This window comes from Setaria italica, chromosome VI (genome assembly GCF_000263155.2).
Source record: "Setaria italica strain Yugu1 chromosome VI, Setaria_italica_v2.0, whole genome shotgun sequence".
NCBI lineage: Eukaryota > Viridiplantae > Streptophyta > Magnoliopsida > Poales > Poaceae > Setaria > Setaria italica.
Window position 1 is genome coordinate 27,289,041 of NC_028455.1, and position 22,914 is coordinate 27,311,954.

The 22,914-nt window shown below is 41.9% G+C and overlaps 3 protein-coding genes across 4 annotated transcripts; 2 read left to right on the forward strand and 1 right to left on the reverse strand.

The window, feature by feature from the left end:
- Positions 1–5,047: 5,047 nt before the first annotated feature.
- LOC101770075 lies at positions 5,048–5,710 on the reverse strand. The gene is made up of 2 exons (XM_012847015.1): positions 5,356–5,710; positions 5,048–5,292 (listed from the first exon to the last, which is right to left on the reverse strand). The coding sequence occupies exons 1-2, from the start codon at positions 5,708–5,710 to the stop codon at positions 5,048–5,050; spliced, it is 600 nt and encodes a 199-aa protein (XP_012702469.1).
- Positions 5,711–9,354: 3,644 nt separating this feature from the next.
- Positions 9,355–21,711, forward strand: LOC101752750. 2 transcript variants are annotated; one of them, XM_004973421.2, is made up of 11 exons: positions 9,355–9,565; positions 9,665–9,762; positions 9,884–9,947; positions 14,880–15,060; positions 19,380–19,474; positions 19,680–19,727; positions 19,803–19,849; positions 20,368–20,434; positions 20,517–20,560; positions 21,024–21,081; positions 21,356–21,711. In XM_004973421.2, exons 5-11 carry the CDS (start codon positions 19,397–19,399, stop codon positions 21,404–21,406), a joined length of 393 nt encoding a protein of 130 aa, XP_004973478.1. In that variant the 5' UTR covers positions 9,355–9,565; positions 9,665–9,762; positions 9,884–9,947; positions 14,880–15,060; positions 19,380–19,396; the 3' UTR covers positions 21,407–21,711. The 2 variants fall into 2 exon arrangements, with proteins under 2 accessions (XP_004973478.1, XP_004973477.1); XM_004973420.2 differs by lacking the exon at positions 14,880–15,060 and having other exon boundaries at positions 9,356–9,565.
- Positions 9,954–14,873, forward strand: LOC101786893 (probable glutathione S-transferase BZ2). Its single transcript, XM_022827603.1, has one exon. It carries the CDS (start codon positions 13,652–13,654, stop codon positions 14,342–14,344), a length of 693 nt encoding a protein of 230 aa, XP_022683338.1. The 5' UTR covers positions 9,954–13,651; the 3' UTR covers positions 14,345–14,873.
- Positions 21,712–22,914: the final 1,203 nt, after the last annotated feature.

The following is a 22,914-nucleotide window of genomic DNA, read 5'->3' on the forward strand; positions in this document are numbered from 1 at the left end:
GATATTGTTTTTTCAAGACAAATTATATATTCAAGATTGCGAACCAATCATTTCAAAAAAAAGCTTCACAAACCTGTACAAGCTGTAATTCTCTCGTTTCACCTCAAACAATGTTTTTCTTCCGCAACTTATTCAAGCTCCGATGGGGAAATAAGACTCAAGATTGCCCACTCCCTACAGGTTATGATGTAAATGTCATGATTGTTTATTTTGTGCGTACCAACAACATCGTACTTGTCTTGACCTTTTCAATCATTTTTTTATGCGCAGAAACTATAAGAAGGTTTTGGGGATACAAGAGGTCTTCAACCTCTGGTGAAGCAACATTAAAAATCATGACTAGTGGGAGTAATCCAGATTATACAGTTGTACGAATAATAGAGGTAATCTAGAAAGTTTTATTATTGGGAGTGATGGATGAATCGACAAGAGTCTTATTTGTGGTGAAGATTTCTTTTATTTTAGGATGGAAGGTGTTGTCGTCTTAGGATTTAGACACGAGTGCTGTTATTTGTGGACGAGTTTTGCACTGTTGGAAGTATTAGAAATATTACTTTGTAATTTTGATTATTAATGTTTAACAATTACAGTAGCTCTCTGGCAATATTTTCAATTGTTTGGCAGGAAACATTCAAGACTACAAATTTGGTACTCCTTCATGGGCAACTACTGGACAAGTTGTTAGTTGCAAGCATTTTGGTCCCTCAATTTGAAATGTGTTGAAGTTTGGAAAGTATCTCCAAGAGAATGTTAGAAGAAATAATTATTACTTGACTTGTCACTAGTAATACTTAGCCTTTGAACTTCACTTTCGGTATTACCGACACAGATGTGTTTGGAAATTAGGGTGCAGTTAGAATTCACTGCATGACCTTTTCTTGTTGTTTTTGAAATTTGGATAGTTGCTCGCTTCTATTGCAGGAAGTCTTATGCTTGTGAAACTATCATTTCTAGTTTTGACAATAAAGTGGTCTCCTCAGCATGAATGATCTCTTGGGTACTCGATGGCTCTTCTAAGGACTTCTCGTGCAAACCAGAACCATCTCATGACATCTATTTCTCATTTTAATGATAAGTCAGATTTTATTTGCTAGAATGGGTTTTGAAGTGACATCATCATAACTTGCTTGGCACAATTAATGCAGGAATTAGCTAATAAAAATCATAGACTGTTTTGTTATCTAATGTTTTGTTTAGGATCACAAAACATATGTTCGTTTTGTAATATCCAGCATGCTAAAATAGTCAGGTGGTTTTTGCTCGTTTTATGTCTCATGCAGACTTTTCTTTGTTGCAGGCATTTCTGCTCTTCTTCATAGACGTGTTGTTGCCTTCCACTTAGCAAGATGGTTTCCTTTGAGATGAATGATATGAAAAGTACATACACCATTTTTACTGTCATCTGGAAATAATTTTGATCACTTTGTACTCTGTGAAACAGCTTTAAAATTGTGTGGGTTCCAGCATTTGTATCATTCATTCGTACCATTTAAGCCTGATCTTTCTTTGTTTCCAAAAATTAAGCACTAATATTAGAAGATCTTAATTTTTGGAAACAAAGAAAGATCAGGCTGACTAGTATTCGTATGTGATTAATTCATCATACATTAGGATTTAATGATTTATGCTTTTTTGGTGCCTTCTTGTTATCCTTTAATGAACACTGGAACTGGGAGAAGTTCTGGAATAAAATAAAAATAATGATTTCAGTTTAATTGCATGCAAATGTTTTTGACTAGCCACATGGCCACTATATTTCTTTGTTTTGTTCAGATCCTAATTTCCTGAAATTATGTGTGCTGCTATTGCTTCTTTTTTTGCCTTCCAAGTACCACAACATAGGATTCACGTGAGATTTTACTCAGGCTTTTTACAGCCATAATTTCTCTGTTTAACACAAGATTTTCTCTTGCTCTAGAAGGGATTTGTTTTTCCTTTTTTTGTGTCACCCTACTTTTAAATCCCTAGTGCATGATTAGATGGTTTCTTTTAGACAGAAGCATGGGTGAGAATTCTTATATGCTATGTCCCTTCTGTTTATAAGTTGGAATTTAGGTGACTATCCTCATTGAGTCATATTTGGTTCAATAGGAGAAAAATCAACTTGTTGATTGTTGACCTCATTCATTTAATTAATTTATACTTTTGAAATATGCCTGATCATGGTATTTTTGTTGCATAGATGAACCATGGACATGTTCCATAATATACTTTGACCTCCACATGATATAATATACTTTGATGTGCTCTATACATTCATTCATTGTGTTATTGTTGAGAAAGAAGAGAGATCAAGCGAAAATAAATGTAATAGTATAGTTTGACCTCCATATAAATGCAAATAATTGGCCTTGTATCATTGTCTAGATTTCGGATTATTCATGTATGCTTATTCGCTATGCTGCACTTGCATTGTCATTCTACCCAAAGCAACTTCAATCTCATCTTGCAAAGCTTGGGATTGGCCTAACAGGCTTTGGTGTATTCTTCTCATTTCTAGGAATAATTTTCTTCTTTAACAAGGGGTTAATTGCAATGGGCAATGTAAGTAACTTTTTATCTCAAACTTCTTAATTATTGAGGTCCTAAGCAACTGAAGTGTGTACACTTGTGGCACATTTCAGATTCTCTTTCTATCAGGTTTGGGCTTGACTATTGGTCTGAAATCAACCTTGCAATTATTCATTAAGCCTAAGAACTACAAGGGGTTAATTGCAATGGCCAATGTAAGTAACTTTGTATCTCTAACTTCTTAATTATTGAGGTCCTAAGCAACTAAAGTGTGTATGGCACATTTCAGATTCTCTTTCTATCAGGTTTGGGCTTGACTATTGGTCTGAAATCAACCTTGCAATTATTCGCTAAGCCTAAGAACTATAAGCTTTGCAGAAATTCTAATATTTTATCAGAGCTATCGTGCTCATAAAGATTTGGGAGGTGTTTGGTAGGCAAATTGGTAATTGTAATGTAAACGTAAATAGATTGCAGCGGTATTAGTTGTGGTATCACCGTTTACAGACTTTGTTTGGTTGCTAAAGGTAACTGTATTAAATAATGTTACAGGTGTTTGGTTTGCATCTCAGGTATCGGATTACAGTCATTATTTTTTAATACAAATGACTAGATCGCTAAAGAAAGCATGCAGTGCCTTTTGTAGATTTGTATAGCCTCATTAAATTACATGTTCAACCAAAAAAAAATATGTCATACCAAAAAATCTGTTACATAACAAGAACTTTAACCATATCCAAAAAAATGAATTTGAGTCGGACAGTAGATAGGTATATTATAAACCTCTAGAATAAGTTGAGTATACCTTTGGATTTTTAGCAAACTACACAAACACAAAAAATGGGATACTCCAAACTGAAGACAGCAACACCCTTTGGATTTTTACCTCCATCTCACACAGGATAGTTTAACCATATGAACTTGAAAAGATGCAAGCTCCCTATCTTGATCCACCTTCTATCCTATTCCTTCTCTCTTCCTCTTCAAAAGAAAAAACAAAACAAGTAATAAGCTGTGAAATTTATTTATAGAAAGAATAATAGGCATAATGATTCAGCAAGCATGTTCAACCAGATGCTACTTCTAATATCAATAATTGACTAGATGTTTTTGCTCAAGATTAGCAGCCTTAAACTACAAGCAATGAGCTATATATAATAGAATATGTTACCATGATATGACTGCAAATTTAGCAAACAGAATTGTCCATTTTGTTTTGCAACAGAATATGCAATTAAATAGATATGGAATCCAAAATAAAATTCTCTTTTATGCAGCTACTAGGCATAACAAATTCTAGGAACACACATCTTGTTCTACTACTACATATCCAATTGAAGAACAGAATTGATTTGCTGCACAAATTCTAGGAAATACTTTAACTAACCATCTATGGTTGGTATGAAACCATCTCTGCAACACTATGTTAAAAAGTACAGTATTCAAACCTGTTGTGAGCTAAACAGTATAATCTTTAGATCTGTTAATCTTATTCGTCTCTAGTTGTTGTTAACTAGCAAGACCCGACAAGTAAGACTTATGCACGAGCAGTACAGGAAGCTAACTCTTTGGATTAACACATGGACGAGCAACACAGGTGCTCAAAGTAAAACTATCATGTCTAATATAAATTGAAGAGAATACAAAAATAATAATTTGATCAACTCTAGTGTTATCATCAACTTCTTTCCTTCAGCTCTCAAATTCATAAGAAAATAATAATAGATTTAACATGTCCATTCAGATCAGTTTCATGCTACCCATCCTAATATTTTGATGTGCACCTCTATTTTATTAAACATTAGAACCACTTTCTGAATTCAAGGTCTAGTAGGGAAATCATGCTCAATTAAGTTCAGAAGCTAGATGATATTGTTTGATTAAGGTCTAGTAGAGAAATAGAACTGAGCCCAAAGCTAAGTGGAATTCTTCCATTTATTTAGCAAAGGAGAAAAGAAAGAGTTAGGAGAACCTTGTATCCATGCCTAAAAAATTTCCTTCTAAATTGGTCAAATTCTGTAAACTTATTTCTGTATAAGATCAACATACTTAAATTGCAAACATACAGCTACATATATTAGAATATGTTGGCACAATATAATTGTAAACTTGGCTGAATTCTTGTGAAAAAATAAGCATCTGAATTATAGCAGTAAATAAACAGCTAAAACAACATAGCAAAGTGTCACATACCACTAAGCATGTTTAGGATAAATTCTCTCCTCAGCGTCTCGTCTAGCTTTAACAACATGCTCATTTGGTCTGGAATTCTCACAAACACACTAGCAGCTTTAACTTGTTCGCTCCCTGTGAACCCAAGCTTGCGCAGCTCTGTTGTTGCCTTCTCTCTTAACTTCTGCTGATGATCCTCTTTGGAATTTTTCTCTTGAACAACAACCTCACGTTCCATCACTGCTGCCATTTTTCCTATATTCGTAGCCACACCCTTTAGATCACCTTAGACTTCATGTAACATATCCAAAATAGGGTCACTTGATGTTGCAGATACATGATCCTTTCCCTTCCTGTATGTCTTCTACCTCTTCAAGCTTGATGAAGCTGAGTCATTAGAGCTTCTAGGGGTTTCTCTAGACATCCTATCCTCCTCCTCCTCTTGATGATTACCACCTTCAACTGCAAGTTCTTTTTCTATGTTTCCAACTACTTCACTAAGCCCTTCTGCGCCTTCACTAGTAGCTATGTCACTCCTATATATGGCAGCCAATGAATCATAATAAGGGAAAGCAACACCATATAGGCCCTTCTCTTCATGATGATACTACAAAGGAATGCACTTTGCATTGCAAGTTGAAATGAAATACCTACACTAAAGTAAAGTTTAGTTGCAATGTGCTTCATACTGTGTTTTTTCACATTGAAGCATCTTTCTATTCTCATCCCAGTTGAAGCCATTTTTGTTAAGCATTACCTCCAGTGCCCTGAACTTTATTTTAAAATGCCTTACTCTTGACTCAATGTGGGGAACAACAGATATTCCACAGTTAGGTAACTTTTCAGTCAGATGAGTCTCAAGCACTGAACAATATCCATTCTTAAAGCCTCCCTCACCCTTCCACCTTGGGTCCAAAGATATCTCATGCAAGGCTTTAATCAATTCATCATCCTCAGCAACAGTCAACTTCCTTTTATTCTTTCCCCTACCACGGATTGTTGTTGATGAGCTCTCAGATAAATCCATAGCTGCACAAAATGATAACATGTTAGAAGGGATTGTAAAACAAACTACAAGTACTATACATGGAAACAGAAACTAAAAAGCAAACCTCAATGAGAAATAGAAGCACTATAATTATTATACAGCCCTTGAGCGAGAACATCTCGAAAACTAGCCCGCTCATTAGATGTCGACACACACATGATAAATTCTAGTTCACTCATTTCCCCCTCTGTAATTTTCCCTGATAATTCCCCTGATGAGTCATCCTCCTCCATTTCTATTGGATCAACAGACATTCTTTGCAAAATTAAATTGTGCAAAAGGGCACGAGCCATTATTATTTGGCATTGAGTTTTTATAGGAAAATACGATGGCGACCTCAAAATTCCCCACCGACCCTTAAGCCTTCCAAAAAACCTCTCAATGATATTTCTTGCTCTAGCATGCCTCATATTAAAATATTCCTTCGCACTGTGTGGTGGATTTTGTGCAGTCCAACCACCCAAGTGATACCTTTGACCTTGGTATGGAGCTAGAAATTCATTTGCATTTGCATAACTAGGATCAACAAGGTAGTAACACCCTTGAAGAACACGCAACCCATTTGGTCTTGAAATAGCATCTCGAAGCACACGCCCATCATGTGCTGAGCCCTCCCATCCAGATAATATATATATGAATTGCATGTCAGGAGCACAAACACCAAGAATATTCATCACAATGTCTCCTTTTCTTGACCTATATCTTCCTTTCAGCCTAGTTGGAACTCTTACCTTTATATGAGTTCCATCTAAAACTCCCAAACAATTCTAGAAACAGAAGACACAACAAATAAAAGAATGTCACAAAACTACTTCTTTAATTAGGATTTTTTTCTTAAAAAGAAAAACTGCTTGATAAGTCATTTACCTTAAAATATTTCTATTTACCATCCATGCTATTCTCTAGTATAGGTTCAGGGGCCTTAAGTAGCAAGTGGTGCAACTTTAGAACAGCTACAAGACAGAAGTTGAATTGTCTACTAACTGTCTCACCACTTCGAAAGAAAAATTCTTTTATTGTTGAATTCTTAAAATGATGGGGATAGTGTGTATAGGAATTAAGTCACTATCTCCTCTAGAGACATATTCTGTGTTGCTTTCAACCTGCCAACATCACTAAGTATTTCACACAAAGTGTAGAATGTTCTTCTGTCCATCCAAAACTGGCTGATACAAGCAGCATCACTATTGTGAATAAGGTTGCTCAACAGCACATTCCTTTGTTCTATGTTTTTTTTATCATTTGTTCAATTGTTAAACATCTCCTTTTATATGCCATTGCAAGGAGTGATCACATATAGAGTAAATGACAATGATGGAAGTCATCATATTTCTAAGGGCCATGTTCCTTCTTCGGGTTCTTGTGGATAAAGGAAGGCGAACCATATTGTTGTACATGACAGAAATGTACAGAAAATGCAAGTAAACAAATAGGGCATCCAAAATAAAATTCTCTTTGATTCATGGCTTTGTTATAAGTACAGATTTAAACCTAATTCTAGAACCTATTGGCACTCTTATGTTTTCTACTTCACAAACATTGTTTTTCTCTAATGTACTTGTTTGAGCTGCTACTCTTATAAGTGCAGTGCCCAGATTACTATAGTGGCTGGCAAAACCAACTCAAACAATAGATGGAAAACTGGTAAAAGGTAATACGTAAGCTGAACATAATAATGACTCAGGAATTAGGATAGTAAAACATAACAGAGTGACTAAATTAATGTAAGTGTTGTAAGCAGTAATTAGAGGCAGTGCAAAATTTAAGTAATCATAAAGGAATAAAGGAAGCTTCGTTGCAATCATGGACTAAAGAAGCTGTCGCAATCATAGACAAAAGGGATAGGCGCACAGAAACAAATAAGGACCATCGTAATTTTAGAATATTGAGAACCATAAAGAGATGGCAAATATGGCATGGAGACAAAAAAGGAAGGCAACGATACTAGCAATTAGGTAAAATTATAAAGGATCGATTTGCACTAATCTTGTGAGGTTGTGATGATTAAACTATTTTGAGATGAACATAAACTAGGAGTTAAAATTCTTGTAGTGCAAACCCGTGCTTCATAATTCCTAGCTAAAAAACACAAACACAGGATGCTAAATTAAGTTAGCACTAGCTAAAAAACCCGTGCTTCATAAGTTGGCAGCAAATAGAAAGGAATACTGGACTACAAAAAGAGATTGCACTATGCTTACTACTCTAGAATAAGATTATCAATTGACAGAAAATACAATACAAGATGGCACTCGCCTGCTCTTCTCAATCTATATTACCCACTGGTAGACGTTACAAATTTGAGTGGCATCAGATGCTAACAAAAAAAATAACGAGGTGGAGATAAACATGCATGATATGAACCCAAAATTCAACATGCTTACCGTACAATACACAAATCCATCTCAATCACTTCACCCAAATCTCATATCAAGCAAGCTAATGGTGCAATTGGCAAAAAGAATTTGACCAAACAATAAGTAGAGGATAGATCAAGGAGGCCACGACCAACCTGTGTCAAGAAAGGTGTGCGAGTATCTTCGGCCTCCTGGTCGTTTTGCCGTCCTTCTCTTCCTCTCCCCCTGTAGATCCTTCTCTTCCCCTTACAGATCCCCTCGGGAAATCCTTAAGTTTTCCTTGTTCTCCTCCATTGCCTTGCAAAAGAACTAATCTAGGGTTATAAGAGAAGAGGGTTCGAGATAAGGATGGGAGATGGAAGGGACAAGGGGATGTAGTAGCCACCGGCATCGCGTTCGGGAGATGGAGGATGAGCCAGCGACGGCGCCCTTCGCGCTGCGCAAGATGGGGGTGGCGGAGAAAGATGAGGGTCGCAGCAGTCTCGGGGACAGGCGGTATCGATGTGATACCGGGGAGGAAGCGGTGTAATGGGATGGAAGCTGCCTGGTATCCGATTGTAGGTAATTGGATTGCGGAGGAGGTCGAAACAAACAGGCGTACGGGTATCGTTTAACGACCCGTAATCTGTTTACGTTACATATATGCAAACCAAACACCTTCTTCGTATATACTTATTTCTTACTGTAATTTTGACACGGTACCATTGCATTTGGTGCTGGCTTCTTCCTTGTTCTCGTTGGATGGCCCTTTTTTGGTATGGTTCTAGGAGGCTTCGGCGATTTTTCTGAGTTCACACCGCAAACAGGTGGCGTTAGCTGACGTTTGTTTTGAGCAGCCCGTAACAGATCACGACGGTAACGAATACGCCCAGTAGAAATCCCACCGCAACCGATAGCGCTCGACATTGGGCGTTAAGAGCAACTTCAAGAGTACTCTAAAAAATTCTTCCCCAACACTATGTATTGGGGGTTCTTCCAAAAAATTTTTTCCCTAAAAACATATCAATCCACAGCAAATCGCTAATAAATAGCCCCCAATATTTTAAAACAGGCCACGTCATCATATTGGACCCATCGGAAGGGACGCGCGAGCGTGCGGGAATCAGGATTGGGGGAGGAATGCCAACGCTAAAATATACGCGATGGTAGGCTGTTTTTTAACGTTGCTAAAAAATTAGGGAAAATTTTGATGAACTGTTGGATTTCGTTTTTTTCATTTTTTTCGAAAAGAGTATTGGGGCAAGGTTAGCATCTTTGTAGTCGGTCTTATCCGATTCCCCCCGACCCCTTCGCCCCCGAGCGCTTCTTCCCCACGAGCCCGTGGCCTCGAGACGCCGCCGGCGCCGGCGCCGGCTCCAGCTCCTTCTGCCTGCATCCTTGCCACCCTCTCGTGCTGCTTCCTCGCGAGCTCTTGGCCTCGCACACGACGACGACATATCCGCGGTAGCCGGCGACCCCTTCTGCTGCATCCTCGCCGGTGAGAACCACCCGCTCCCTCTCCCTGTCCGGCCCTTTCCCCTTCTTTCTCCTTCTCCGCCCCAACCTTAACAAACCCTAACCCTTGCTCGTGTTCTAGGTTTTCACGTGGTTCTTCGTGAAAGGCAAGATCCGTGAGGGGCTTGCAGAGGAGAATACCTACATCAATCGAATCAACAAGGCTCGGATCTGTAAGGGGTATGTGTTATTCTTTCTGCTCTAGCCCTTTCTTGTTTCCCTGTATAGCAATGGATATGAAATCTGGCCAATGGTAGCAAAGATGTATACATGAGTTGTTTCCTGTTGTATCTTTCTTCAGTTGAGAGCATCCTTGGGGGAGAAGAAGACCTGCATCTATTGGATTCAGGAGGAGGATCTATTAGGTTTGTGTGTTCTTCCTTCCCCTTCCAGCCTTTTCATACATGTTCATTGAAGGGGCCATCGAATTGATGTATGGATTGATGTGTAAACTAGTGTCTGATTTTGTACATGTTTCTCTAGCTATGCATTTACTTCAGTTTGTTATGACGGTAGCCTGATTTTTATTGGGTGGGCCAGGATGCAACTAGACAGGATCTCTATACTGGTAGTTAAATTTTATACCAGACTGATTTTCAGTGGCATATATGATGTGCTTGTCTGTGTCCCATTCTTTCTGCAGTCACAAAATTTTGTACGGTTGTTAGTCCGTGCATGTTCAGATGATATTTTGATGGCTGATGGTCTAATGATCTTACCTCATCTCTCTTCCCAAAAAGAACATTCACATTATAGGTTGGGTCCGAGAAAACACTTCCATGTTTCCTATGGAGAGGGATTAAAGCTTAATAAAAAAAATACAGTACAGAAGTTTCAAGGTAAAAGGAAAAAAAGCAGTGACTTCCTATATTTAACATGTCATATATAAGGCCAACATTCTTAACTATAAATGTCTAGAGACCCTAACTTTCCACCTACTGTAGAAATGTCATTCAATAAGGTCTTGCAACTAGTCAGGTGGTAACTAGTAAGATACTTTGTGCAGTAAAAAAGGCATTATCTTGCATAAAGATTTCGGCATATGAACAATCTGGAAGTTATGACCTGATATGCATGTGGCTGAAGTGTTTTGAATATTTTACTTCTAGATGGTCGGGTCAGTGAAATAATATGTGGAGGGAGCTTGAGTACTCTTTTGAAATGATAACAAAATTGCAATTTCAAAACAATGAGAAGGAAATAGCATGGAGGAAGCTACTTTGTGCAGAACTGATAATGCAAATAACAAAAATAAATTTGACATGTTCAAGAGAATGAATTTGCTTAAGAATAGAAAGCATACTTGGCAGCCAGTATGGTTCCCATGCAGCCAATTTGTGTCACAATCACCTGTGGATTTAAGATGAACATCCTTGTCATGTGAATTAGGACTCAACTGAATAAGAACTGAACCTGCAACTTACCAGAAAGATATCTTCATATTTACTGATAACGATGTCTGTCTTATTGCCCTAGAGAACGCAGAAGGGAAAAAGGGATAATCAAGTTATCATCGTAGTCAGAAATCTCCAAGAAAGCAAATCATACTCTCTCCAATATCAAACCATACTAATAATAGAACAAACTATCCTGTCCTACTTTAATATACATTTATCGTCTTTACTTAATCTGACTAAATTAGACACCATATGTAATATTGCTCAGCAAGATAGGTACCTTGATGTCTAACGAGAGGGATCGATGCTGCACAGGGAAGTGAGCACCAGATTGCGCGGAGTTCATTGGCACCTCCATCTACCCAATCAGCAGAGCTGCGCATCACAACCTCTAAATCATTAGCATACCACACTTAACACAACATCCACAAAGTAGCGTGTCTTAGCACGCGCCTTTCACGAACACAAACTGCAAAGATGCACAAGCATTATTGGAAAATCGAACACAAATTTTGCACAGACGCACAAGTGTTATCAGAAATTTTTTCATGAACACAAATCTTGCGCGCTGAAGAAGACCAAGAGACAAATAGAACCACAGGGGGAACGGACAGATGGCTTGGGGTGGATCAGGAGCCTCTGGAGGAAGAAAAAAGACTTGGATTCGTCTGATTAGGAGCAGAACCAACTAATGGAGCAAGCTAGGTTTACTAATAACTCACCAACGCTAGGGGAAATCAATCTGATACGGATATATTTCCAGCCCGCTTCCAAGCTAGTTTGGCACCAGTGCAGGGCGACTAAAGAGGAGGATGGCGACGAGAGAAGACATCGGAATCGCTTGTGCGTGCGCCGTCGTCGGGGAGAGGAAGAATGGGGACCTTGGTGGCGGGGTCGGGCGGTGGAGAAGTAGAGAGAGGGTTGACGACGCTAGATGGAGCAGGCCGTTATAGAGAAGATGGGCTGTAGTGGACGGATTCAGCCCAATGTTCGTCTTCTTTCATGGAGAAATAGGATGGTCGTGTTTGCAAATTTGGTTACGATAGTGTACAGTTTTTTCGGTTGGCTCTCTTAATCACACACCACACAGTGACCACATACAACTACTCTATATCACAATGTGGCATCTCTCTTCTAAGGCTCGGTTTGGGAGGGATTCTCCCAAAACGGCTTCACCGGTGAAGTCAAAGCTGGTGAAGCTAAGGGCTCGTTTGGCAGGGTTGTGGTTGTGGCGGAAACAGCTCCGGCTATGGCTCCTCTAGTGGAACAACTTCTCTGATGGAGCTGAAGCTGTTTTGGAAAACATTTGGCAAAACAACTTCTTCTACTTTTCATGAATAGATGAAAGATGTCAAATGTCCAATATGCCCATGATTTCTCTCTTGTTTAGAATTTCAGTGTTGTATGTGATAAAAATATTAATGAATATCATTATATATTAACAAATAATTATTTTGTTATATACTAATAATACCCTTACTAATTTTTTCTTTTTCATTCCCATTTCATTTTCCTTTTACCCCCTTCACTTATTATCCGATCCATCTCTTTTTTACACGCCTTTTTCTTTTTCTCTCTCTTTTCTACTGGTCATTCGTTCTTCCTTGACCTTATCCGTTTGGCCGTTACCTTCCTTCATCTCTTTTCTACCTCCGCTGCTAATGGCTAGGCCTCGGCCATCTTTGCTGTTGCGCTGCAACTTGCTTCTGCTACACTAGCAGCTGAGGTGTGGAGGGAGGTTGCGTGCCAGCGGCAGGGCCGGCAGACTACACACATGGCGGCCGCCACCGTTACTCTAGGTTAGTCCCCCTCGTAGGGATCGGATTTGCTGCTACCCTACTGCTCCCCTACTGTGCTGCATCTCCACCGCGCTTCCGCCGCCTTCCTTCCTCGCTTCCGCTGTTGGCTGCTTCGCACTGTCCCTGCCTACCACTACTGGCTGCCTCGCGCCGTCCTTGCTCTACCTGCGGGTCCCTCCTGAGGACAGGGATGGCAAAAACAGGGAGGAGCTACGGGGAGCCACATTTTTGGGCTTCCGCTCCGTGGAATGGCTTATCTCAGTGGGTTTCGAGGGGCTTCATCGTTCAAGCCGTTTGCTCTTCTACCCTTTGGCAGAGCTTCGGGTGGAGCCGGTGGAGAAGCACCTTCCGGAGTCCTGCCAAAGGGGGTCTAGAAATAGTGGTTATTTTAGGCTCGGCTTATAAAACAACTTCTCGTTACGGTGTCTTGTTTTGCGCAAAACATGTGACACCGAAACCAAGGTAAGCCCTACGAAACGGGGCCTAAATTTAGCTTGATTATTTCAAAAGAAAAGGTATAAGCTCTTTTTACATCAGTTGTGCGCAACTTTTATTTGAAAAAAAAACGAACGGGCAAAACATAGTAACCACAAGCCAAATAACGTGACGCACGCGCGCGAACTGGACTTGGATGCACCAACATCAATTAGCTCGCATTAAGCCACCAACCCGCACGAGCCCAACACCGGCCAGTCAATGACACCGACATGACTTGCCGCTCCGGTCAGCCGCGCGCTGCTCGTTTAAATTTTTGGCGCAAGCCGGCTACTGAACAAAGGCAAGCGAGATTGACGCACGAACTCCGCCACGTCGAGACCTGCAGCCGGCCGGTCGGCCTGCATCGATCTCGTCACCTCATCGCCGTCATCGTCGATGACGGCTAGCAGGACGATAGTGAGGGTTCTGGGTGGGAAGTTGAGCCTGTCCATAGCGCGGGCACGGCTGGCGCTGGAGCTGCGCAGCGTGGCGTACGAGCTCATGGACGAGCCGCTGGAGCCTCGCAAGAGCGACAGGCTCCTCACCGCCAACCCCGCCTATGGCAAGATACCCGTCCTGCTCCTCCTCGATGGCTTCGCCATTTGCGAGTCTGTCGTCATCGTCCAGTACGTCGAGGACGTCGCGCAGGCCGGCGGTGGCGCAGGAGGCGAAGGCGAGGCTGCTGCCCTGCTCCTGCCGGAGGACCCCTACGAGCGTGCCATGCACCGTTTCTGGACCGCCTACATCGACGACAGGGTAATAACGTCTACAACGATTTCAGATAGCACATCTGGCGACACTTGTTCACCGGCAATGGCATGTGTGTTGTGGAAGTTATGGCTAGCGATAGACGCCGTCTCCTTGGGTCCGACATCGGAAACACACGTGCAAGCGACCGGCGATGCCCGCGCGGCACTGCGGCTGCTGGAGGGGGCGTTCACGGATTGCAGCAGCGGCGTGGGTTTCTTCTCCGGTAGCGACGTGGTGCCGGGGTTCCTTGACCTAGCGCTCGGCTACTTCCTGTCGGCGCTTAGGGCCTGCGGGCGCCACCACGGGCTCTCCCTATCGACGCGTCCACCACGCCGCTGATGGACAGGTGGAGCCACCGGTTCGCCGCGCACCCCGCCGCCAGGCGCGGCCTGCCGGACACGAACAAGGTAGTGGAGTTCACGAGGTTCTTCCAAGCAAAGTTCAAGGTCGATGTCTCCAAATGATAGAAATTGTCTCAACTTGTTTGCATTGTGTAACACCTCTCCCTCATTATTTGATTTTGTATTTCGTATTTGCGCACTTCTTGTTCGATATCTTAAATAATGAAGTAAACTTTGCTGATGCATATTTACAAATTTGAGTGCAAGAAAGTTTGTCTACTTTCTTATATTATACTAGCAGAAATACGGGTCCTTGCTCGCTTGTTCCTAATATGTTAGTGTCGCTTCCGAATATGTTGGTGTATTGTCCCTTGTAGTCCTCTCTTTGCAAATATAGTAGTAGAAGATATTTGTGGGTGGTTTGATGCCATATGTTTATTATGTGGGACCCACACATTGAAATTAAAAAAATTCACTGTTTGACCTTTGATCTATCCATTCATTTGATTTCCCTTGTACTCATTGTTATCCAGCTAGTCGTTGCCTCTTCGTCCATCGGTGCCACCCGCATCTTGCCCCATCCTCACCGTCGCTCAGGTGCTGCGCATCTTGTCGTCCTCACCATCGCTTAGGCAACTGCTCATCCTTCCCGTGCCTAGCCTCATTCCCGCTTCGAGTGCTAGGCCACCGCGCTTTTGGCCGTCATGAGCAAGAGTGCGTCCTCTTCTTCTCATTTCCATCTACTTCCCTTCTATAATCCACTCCAAATTGTTCCAATCAAGTGCAAAATTGAGCCTCCAATTGCTAGATGTAGAGGTCTTAGTTCCGGATGTGAAGGGGATGGACGTCATTGAGCGGGGTGTGAGGTCCCGACCTCCGCCCCTGTTTGCGTTGCCTGCTGATTGCTGCTACTTGGTTGACTGCAAGGAGGCACTCGGCTCCTTGCTTCCTTTCCCCTTCCTCCTCTCCTTCACCCCTTAGGTCCAGGTGGCGGGTAAGGCATGCAGCCCGAGGGAGCAGCTGCCTGCCAAGCAAGCGGCAGTAGTGCGTGGTGAGCGGGGAGGGTTGGCCACGCGAGTGACGGAGCGGTGGCGCCCGTCCCCCGCTGCCGCCGGCAAGCACGTTGTGTGGGCGGGACAAAAGAACAGGAGGAAAGACTGGACCTCGGGTTAATTGCAGTAAAGCTTGGGGACCTTTTTTCAAAATCATCAAGAACTATTCCAAGGACTGCGGGTCAATTATGAAAAAGTTGAGGGACTTTTTTGCAAGACAATCACGACGATTGGAAGAAACAACCGCACTTTAATATTAGGTAGCGATGTGTCGGTGTTTAGACTCGACAACCTATCGAGGGGTGCTCGAGGTAGTGTTTGGTTTGTGGGGTTCGCCTAGATCAAGAACTCGAAGGTGAACACAAACACGATTTAGACAGGTTCGGGCTGCTAGATTGCGTAATACCGTACGTCCTGTGTGTTGGTTGAATTGAATTGCTTTGGAGGGGTCCCTGCCTCATATTGTCGGGGGTAGGTTTACAGGTTGGTTGATTTACAAGAATACTAGTCGGATTCGACGAGGTGAGTCCTACTGTAATTGCTACGAGTAGTTTTCCCAATCCTCGACTAGATCCTGTCCTGCCACGTAGACTACGCCGTCCTGCACTGTAGCCACCATGTCAGACACGTCTCGGTGTCCAGCCTTGCATCAAGGACTGTCCAAACCTTCTGGTAGGCCTATAGATGTATGTACGACAAGCCTCCGATTACTTTTTAGTTAAATGCAGCAGTTCGGAGTACTTTTATAGATCTCACCAACTAGTTTTGATGTTCTTTGAGTACTTCATCGTGTTGAGTCTTCAAATGTACCCGAGCACTGTCATGTGGCTAGAATGTGCTCAAGCCTTATTTAACTTGGTCTTGAATCGTTCATTCTTGAATTTTTATATTGAAGTGCGATAAAAAGCACTCCATATGGAGTAGCCCTTGAGCATTAGGGTGAATCGAAGAATCAAGCTGAGGGTCAGTATGTAATTTGCATCTCTTTTTTCTCTTACAATCTAGAGAAAACTTTTTAGCCGATGGGCACATGACGCACAGCCCTCGAGCCGTTACACGACTAGTTTGGTGGGTATAAGGGTCAACTTTGGTCAATGTGACCATCCATGTAACCTTATCTCCTCCGAAAATAATGGTAATTGCCAATCAGGTGTGAAATCTTCGGGTACATTAAACCTGAATATTCCTTTATTCCCGCTATTGTTACTGTGCTGTAGTTATAAATAACGAAGGAAAATATCCCTTACGTTTTACCCTTGTCATCTGCTCTTTCAACTTTGTAGGTAGAATTTTTCTACTTCAACGGTTAAGAGGTAGTTTTAAGTTGATATTGTCTTATGATGAGCGAGGTGGGGATGGTGGTTGAGGCTTCTCCTATTGCCAAGATTTTGAGTCTCAAAATCACTTTTGCGGGAGCATTTCATGTTCTTTATTCCCGCGTTGCAAGCAATTTTTTGCTATCCAACTCACATTCATCAGACAAACACTTGAATGCCACTTTCTCTAGCCAAGCAAGAATAAGCTGTGCATGGAGGCAAGGCTAGCAAGTAGTAACAAAAGCATTTTATTCCCATTGATTTGCTCAAGTAGTCAAGTGTTTTCAAATTGTAGAATTAAACCTATACAAAGATTACTTCAATTTATCTGCAGTGTGTATTTGAAACTATTTGATGACATTATGGCAACCACCCACATGAGACGAGATGCAGAAGAGAATCTCTCATCTACTCAGATTTGCTACCTAGGCAGGTCAAGCTTTGTGAAAATTAGAAACTAAGCGCAATAAGTTGGCGTGCACAAGCAACTAAGCGCAGCTGGTGGCTCTTGCTGCGCGCCACCTGCCTGGCCGTAGTTCTCTCCGCCTGAATTGTTGTCATCTCCCCCATCATCAGCGATTCGTCGAGCATCAAGCCCCCACAAGGAGCTCCTTCATCGTGAACTCTAGCTCCGGGAAGCGTGCAACTGGTGGTTCATGTTCATGTTTTCAAGTGGCGGCTTGGCATTTGTCTTCCTCCAATATTCCAAATTACTATTGTTACTTGTTGAAAAATTGGAAGTAGAAGAGGAAAACAAATCTTCATGTCCAAGCTTGCATAGAGCATTTGTGCACCTCTAAAATGCATAACCAATGCGTATCTACACAAAGCTAGCTTGAGAAGAGTTTGTGCTATACTTATATATTGCAAAGGATGGCTCTAAAAGCCGCCACAGTGCTGCCAGTCGTTCAAGACTTGTGTATGTAACTGTTCTGTTCACATCCAACGAATGAGCATATGGATCCCACAAATTTCAAACACAATTGTGGACTAATTCTTCCACCGGACAAAACCAACCTATCATCATTCTAGCTACATGCATCGGAATGGGGTTACGACTTACGACAATGAAAAGCATGCATGCATGCATGCATGCAATTCCAGCCAAACAATTGATGGAAAACATGATTCCATCAGCTTTTCCAAGACTATGCAATGTGAGGTATTAAAAAATGAAGGATTATATAATATTTTGCATAGTAACTCTTCCAGAATCATTGTAGCCATGTATAGTTACTCACTTAAGTTATAGGCAAACTTGGCGATGCATGTTTGTCTCTTGTGAAAAGTTATCTATATATACTTGTAGAATAGAAATGCACATTCAGACCATATTGCAAGCCATTGTTTTAATTTCTTCTGCTCGCAGCTGAGCTTGGAGCAGCGTGCAAATAAAGTGCTAAATCGGTGATCATTTTAAACATCTTGACTTGTCTCAAATCCTTGTCCTTTTCATCCCCAGCGGTTCAATTGTCCGAGGGACAAGGCCATTTTGAAACACAACAATCTTGCTCTTCCCTTGTCACCAATTTAGTAATCTAGAATGATGAGTTGTTAAACTGGAAGAAAACCAAAGAATTAATAACCATATTAATCACAAATGTTGAAGTGCTTTGTTCATGAGGCGCAGCTATGCGGATTCATATGTTGGTTTGTCTTGCTACTTGTCTTCTTCCAATATACTACACTTTAGTTGATTAGAGTGGAAGCTTGCGTTGTGATTTCACATCTAAGGAATCAGAGAGCTCGAAACGGCTTCAGCTCCATCAGAGAAGCTGCTCCACCAGACGAGCCACAGCCGGAGCTGTTTCAGCCACAACCACAGCCTGCGAAATGAGCCCTTAGCTTCACCGAGTTTGGCTTCACCGGTGAAGCCGTTTTAGGAGAAGCCCTCCCAAACCGGGCCTTAGAAGAGATATGCCACATTGTGATATAGAGTAGTTGTATATGGTCACTGTGTGGTGTGTGATTAAGAGAGCTAACCGAAAAAATTGTACACCATCGCAGCCTGATTTGCAAACGCAGCCATCCCATTTCTCTATGAAAGAAGACGGACATTGGGCTGAATCCATCCCCTATTGCCCATCTTCTCTATAACGGCCTGCTTTGTCCAGCGCTGTTGGCCTTCGCTCCGCTTCTCCACCGCCCGGCCCCGCCACCAAGGTCCCCCTTCTTCCTCTCCCTGGTGACGGCGCACACGCAAGCGATTCCGATGTCTTCTCTCGTTGTTGTCCTCCTCTTTAGTTGCCTTGCGCTGGTGCCAAACCAGCTTGAGAGCGGGCTGGAAAAATATCCGAATCGGATTGATTTCCCCTCGCGTTGGTGAGTTATTAGTAAACCTAGCTTGCTCCATTAGTTGATTCTGCTCCTAATCAGGCGAATCCAAGTCTTTTTTCTTCCTCTAGAGACTCCTGATCCAACCCAAAGCATCCGTCCGTTCTCCCTGTAGTTCTATTTGTCTCTTGATCTTCAGCGTGCAAGATTTGTGTTCGTGAAAATTTTTCTGATAACACTTGTGCGTTTGTGCAAATTTTGTGTTCGATTTTCGATAACGCTTGTGCGTCTGTGCAATTTGTGTTCGTGAAAGGCGCGTGCTAAGACGCGCTACTTTGTGGATGCTGTGTTAAGCGTGGTATGCTAATGATTTAGAGGTTGTGATGTGCAGCTCTGCTGATTGGGTAGATGGAGGTGCCAATGAACTCTGCGCAATCCGGTGCTCACTTCCCCGTGCAGCATCGATCCCTCTCGTTAGACGTCAAGGTACCTGTCCAGCTGAGCAATATTACATATGGTATGTAATTTAGTCAGATTAAGTGAAGACGATAAATGTATATTAGAGTTGAACATGATGGTTTGTTCTATTATTAGTATGGTTTGGTATTGGAGAGAGTATGATTTGCTTTCTTGGAGATTTCTGACTATGATGATAACTTGATTATTCCTTTTCCCCTTTTGCGTTCTCTAGGGTAATAAGACAGACATTGTTATCAGTAAATATGAAGATACCTTTCTGGTAAGTTGCAGGTTTAGTTCTTAATTCAGTTGAGTCCTGATTCACGTGACAAGGATGTTCATCTTAAATCCACAGGTGATTGTGACACAAATTGGCTGCATGGGAACCATACTGGCTGCCAAGTATGCTTTCTATTCTTAAGCAAATTCATTCTCCTGAACATGTCAAATTTATTTTTGTTATTTGCATTATCAGTTCTACACAAAGTAGCTTCCTCCATGCTATTTCCTTCGCATTGTTTTGAAATTGCAATTTTGTTATCATTTCGAAAGAGTACTCAAGCTCCCTCCACATATTATTTCACTGACCCGACCATTTAGAAGTAAAATCTTCAAAACACTTAAGCCTCATGCATATCAGGTCATAACTTCCAGATTGTTCATATGCCTAAATCTTTATGCAAGATAATGCCTTTTTTACTGCACAAAGCATCTTACTAGTTACTACCTGACTAGTTGCAAGACCTTATTGAATGACATTTCTACAGTAGGTGGAAAGTTAGGGTCTCTGGACATTTATAGCTTAAGAATGTTGGCCTTATATATGACATGTTAAATATAGGAAGTCACTGCTTTTTTTCCTTTTACCTTGAAACTTCTGTACTGTATTTTTTTTATTAAGCTTTAATCCCTCTCCATAGGAAAGATGAAAGTGTTTTCTCGGACCCAACCTATAACGTGAATGTTCTTTTTGGGAAGAGAGATGAGGTAAGATCATCAGACCATCAGCCATCAAAATATCGTCTGAACATGCACGGACTAACAACTGTACAAAATTTTGTGACTGCAGCCCCTCCTACTTGCTTGTGCACACCAACTTATTGAGCACATAAGGTTTGCTTCCCTCACCATCTGCTTCTGCCGTGTTGTTTTTTTTCTGTCTCCACATCTTTGAATAACATTTTTCATATGTACGTTTAATTTTCATCACAAACTCCACACAATTTATGACCCTATCTATGCTGCATGCCAGACCATGTCTATACCCGTCTATTATTAGTTGAAGTAATGATTACCATTTGAAAATAGTCAGCAGAAGGACCTCCTCTTTTATACTGTTGTTGGACATCTATGCAAATATTCTCCAGCAAGAAGGCTCCTTGATTATAATTGTTTTAGTATGTGTTCTCCATGTAACTTCTGTGCTTCTAGTATCACAAAATTTAGTTAATATTCCTAACACCACTCTTAACAATTCCTTTGGCTTACGATAGTTACACCATTTTCATACTATCAGATATACAAAGAAATAGTATATATTGAGAACTTACACTGCATTGTACATTCATTTCTGTAGTGGCAGTGGCTCAGCACGGTCGATGGTGATCTCTCTTGGTCTGAAAGATCATTCTCAGGTAAGATTGGGAAATTCACTTTGTGTGACTGTTTTCGCAAATGGATTTATGGTCTCAAGTCTCCAAATAAGTGCGTGCTGAACCAGCACAACCACAGTATGGGTTACGGTTGATTTTAGTTTTCCAAACTCCTATGGTCAGTGAAATTTTAACATTTGATCCTTGGTGAAATGAGTGCTATTCATATCACTCTGGTAGTTTCTTGTTGAAATAATTGATGTCATAGTCTGGTGACAACATATGCCTGATGCGGTAATAACTTTGAACTTCGCAGGGAACACTGAAGGATATAATTGCAGCTGTGATTGAGAATCGTCTTTGGTGATGGTTGTTATTGACTGAGCTAGAGTTGGGATGCGCTGGAGATGCTGACGTGAACAACTCTGAGCAAGATGAACCCTTATTTATCATGTATGAAATTCTAGAACTTTGTAGGTAGAATTTCTTTCTACTGTAACGGTTAAGAGGTGGTTTTAAGGTGTTCTGTGATTGATATTGTCTTATGATGAGCGAGGTGTAGATGGTGGTTGAGGCTTCTCCTGTTGCCAAGATTTTGAGTCTCAAAATCACTTTTGGGGGAGCATCTCATGTTCTTTTTTCCTGCGTTGCAAGCAATTTTTTGCTATCCAACCCACGTTCATCAGACAAACACATGAATGCCACTTTCTCTAGCCAAGCAAGAATAAGCTGTGCATGGAGGCAAGGCTAGCAAGTAGTAACCAAAGCATTTTATTCCCATTGATTTGCTCAAGTAGTCAAGTGTTTTCAAATTGTAGAATTAAACCTATACAAAGATTACTTCAATTTGTTTGCAGTGTGTATTTGAAACTATCTGATGACATTATGGCAACAACCCACATGAGACGAGATGCAGGAGAGAATCTCTCATCTACTCAGATTTGCTACCTAGGCAGGTCAAGCTTTATGAAAATCAGAAAACAAAGCACCCAACAGACGCTGATGATGTACATCAGTAAACTAATTATTGATTGAAACCGAGCAAGTAACGAGGAAAATCTTTGATTGCTAGACTGAAATTAAGATGCATCTCTCAACAACTACTAGTAGCAACTAGAGACAATTCCCTATTTAACACTAGTAAAATTAGTGATTCCTTTTTTGGCCTTCAAAAGTTCAGCCTCCTCTATTTGACACTGGATTCAATTTTCATTCCTGACATTTTGTTCATTTTTCCATCCAATGTCTGTTAACTGCCACGTGAAATGACAAATTTGACCTTGTGGTCATCAAGATTAGCGCGTGAGACATCATCGGCCACAATTTGAGCTACCGAGGCAGTGTCGTTGACTTCAACACGAGCAGCAGCAACAACGGCTCTGATCGCGTGAACCTCAACGTGCGCCGCCGCTCGGCGCAGATGCTCTATGCCATCCTATTCATCCTGATCTCCGCCTCCATAGCCCTTGCATCGTCAGCTGAGCCACCCTCTTGCCGCGCTTATCCTTTTCCTCATCGTCAGCCCAAGGGCCATGCCGCTTCCTCGAGCAGGCAAGCAGAAGCAGGGGCGTGCGTCTTCCGGGAGGGCACATGGTCCCACTTGGACGACATCAGCGCCGTCGTCCTCTCTCTCGCGTGCGCACGCACGGAGCAGCTGCGAACTCGAGCGAGCGAAGCGGGCGTGAGGGCAGCCGGAGCTTGCGTGCGCGGAGGCACAAACTTGGCGGTCGGAGTCGGCGTGAGCAGAGGCTCAGGCCGCTAGCAGCAGTGACTGACGGAGGCATTGTAGTTTCTGGCCGTAGTCTCGAGCTATAGGCGGTGGCAAAGGAGTGGCCGGATTTGCGAGCTGCTGGCCGGAATCGTGTGCTGCTGGCC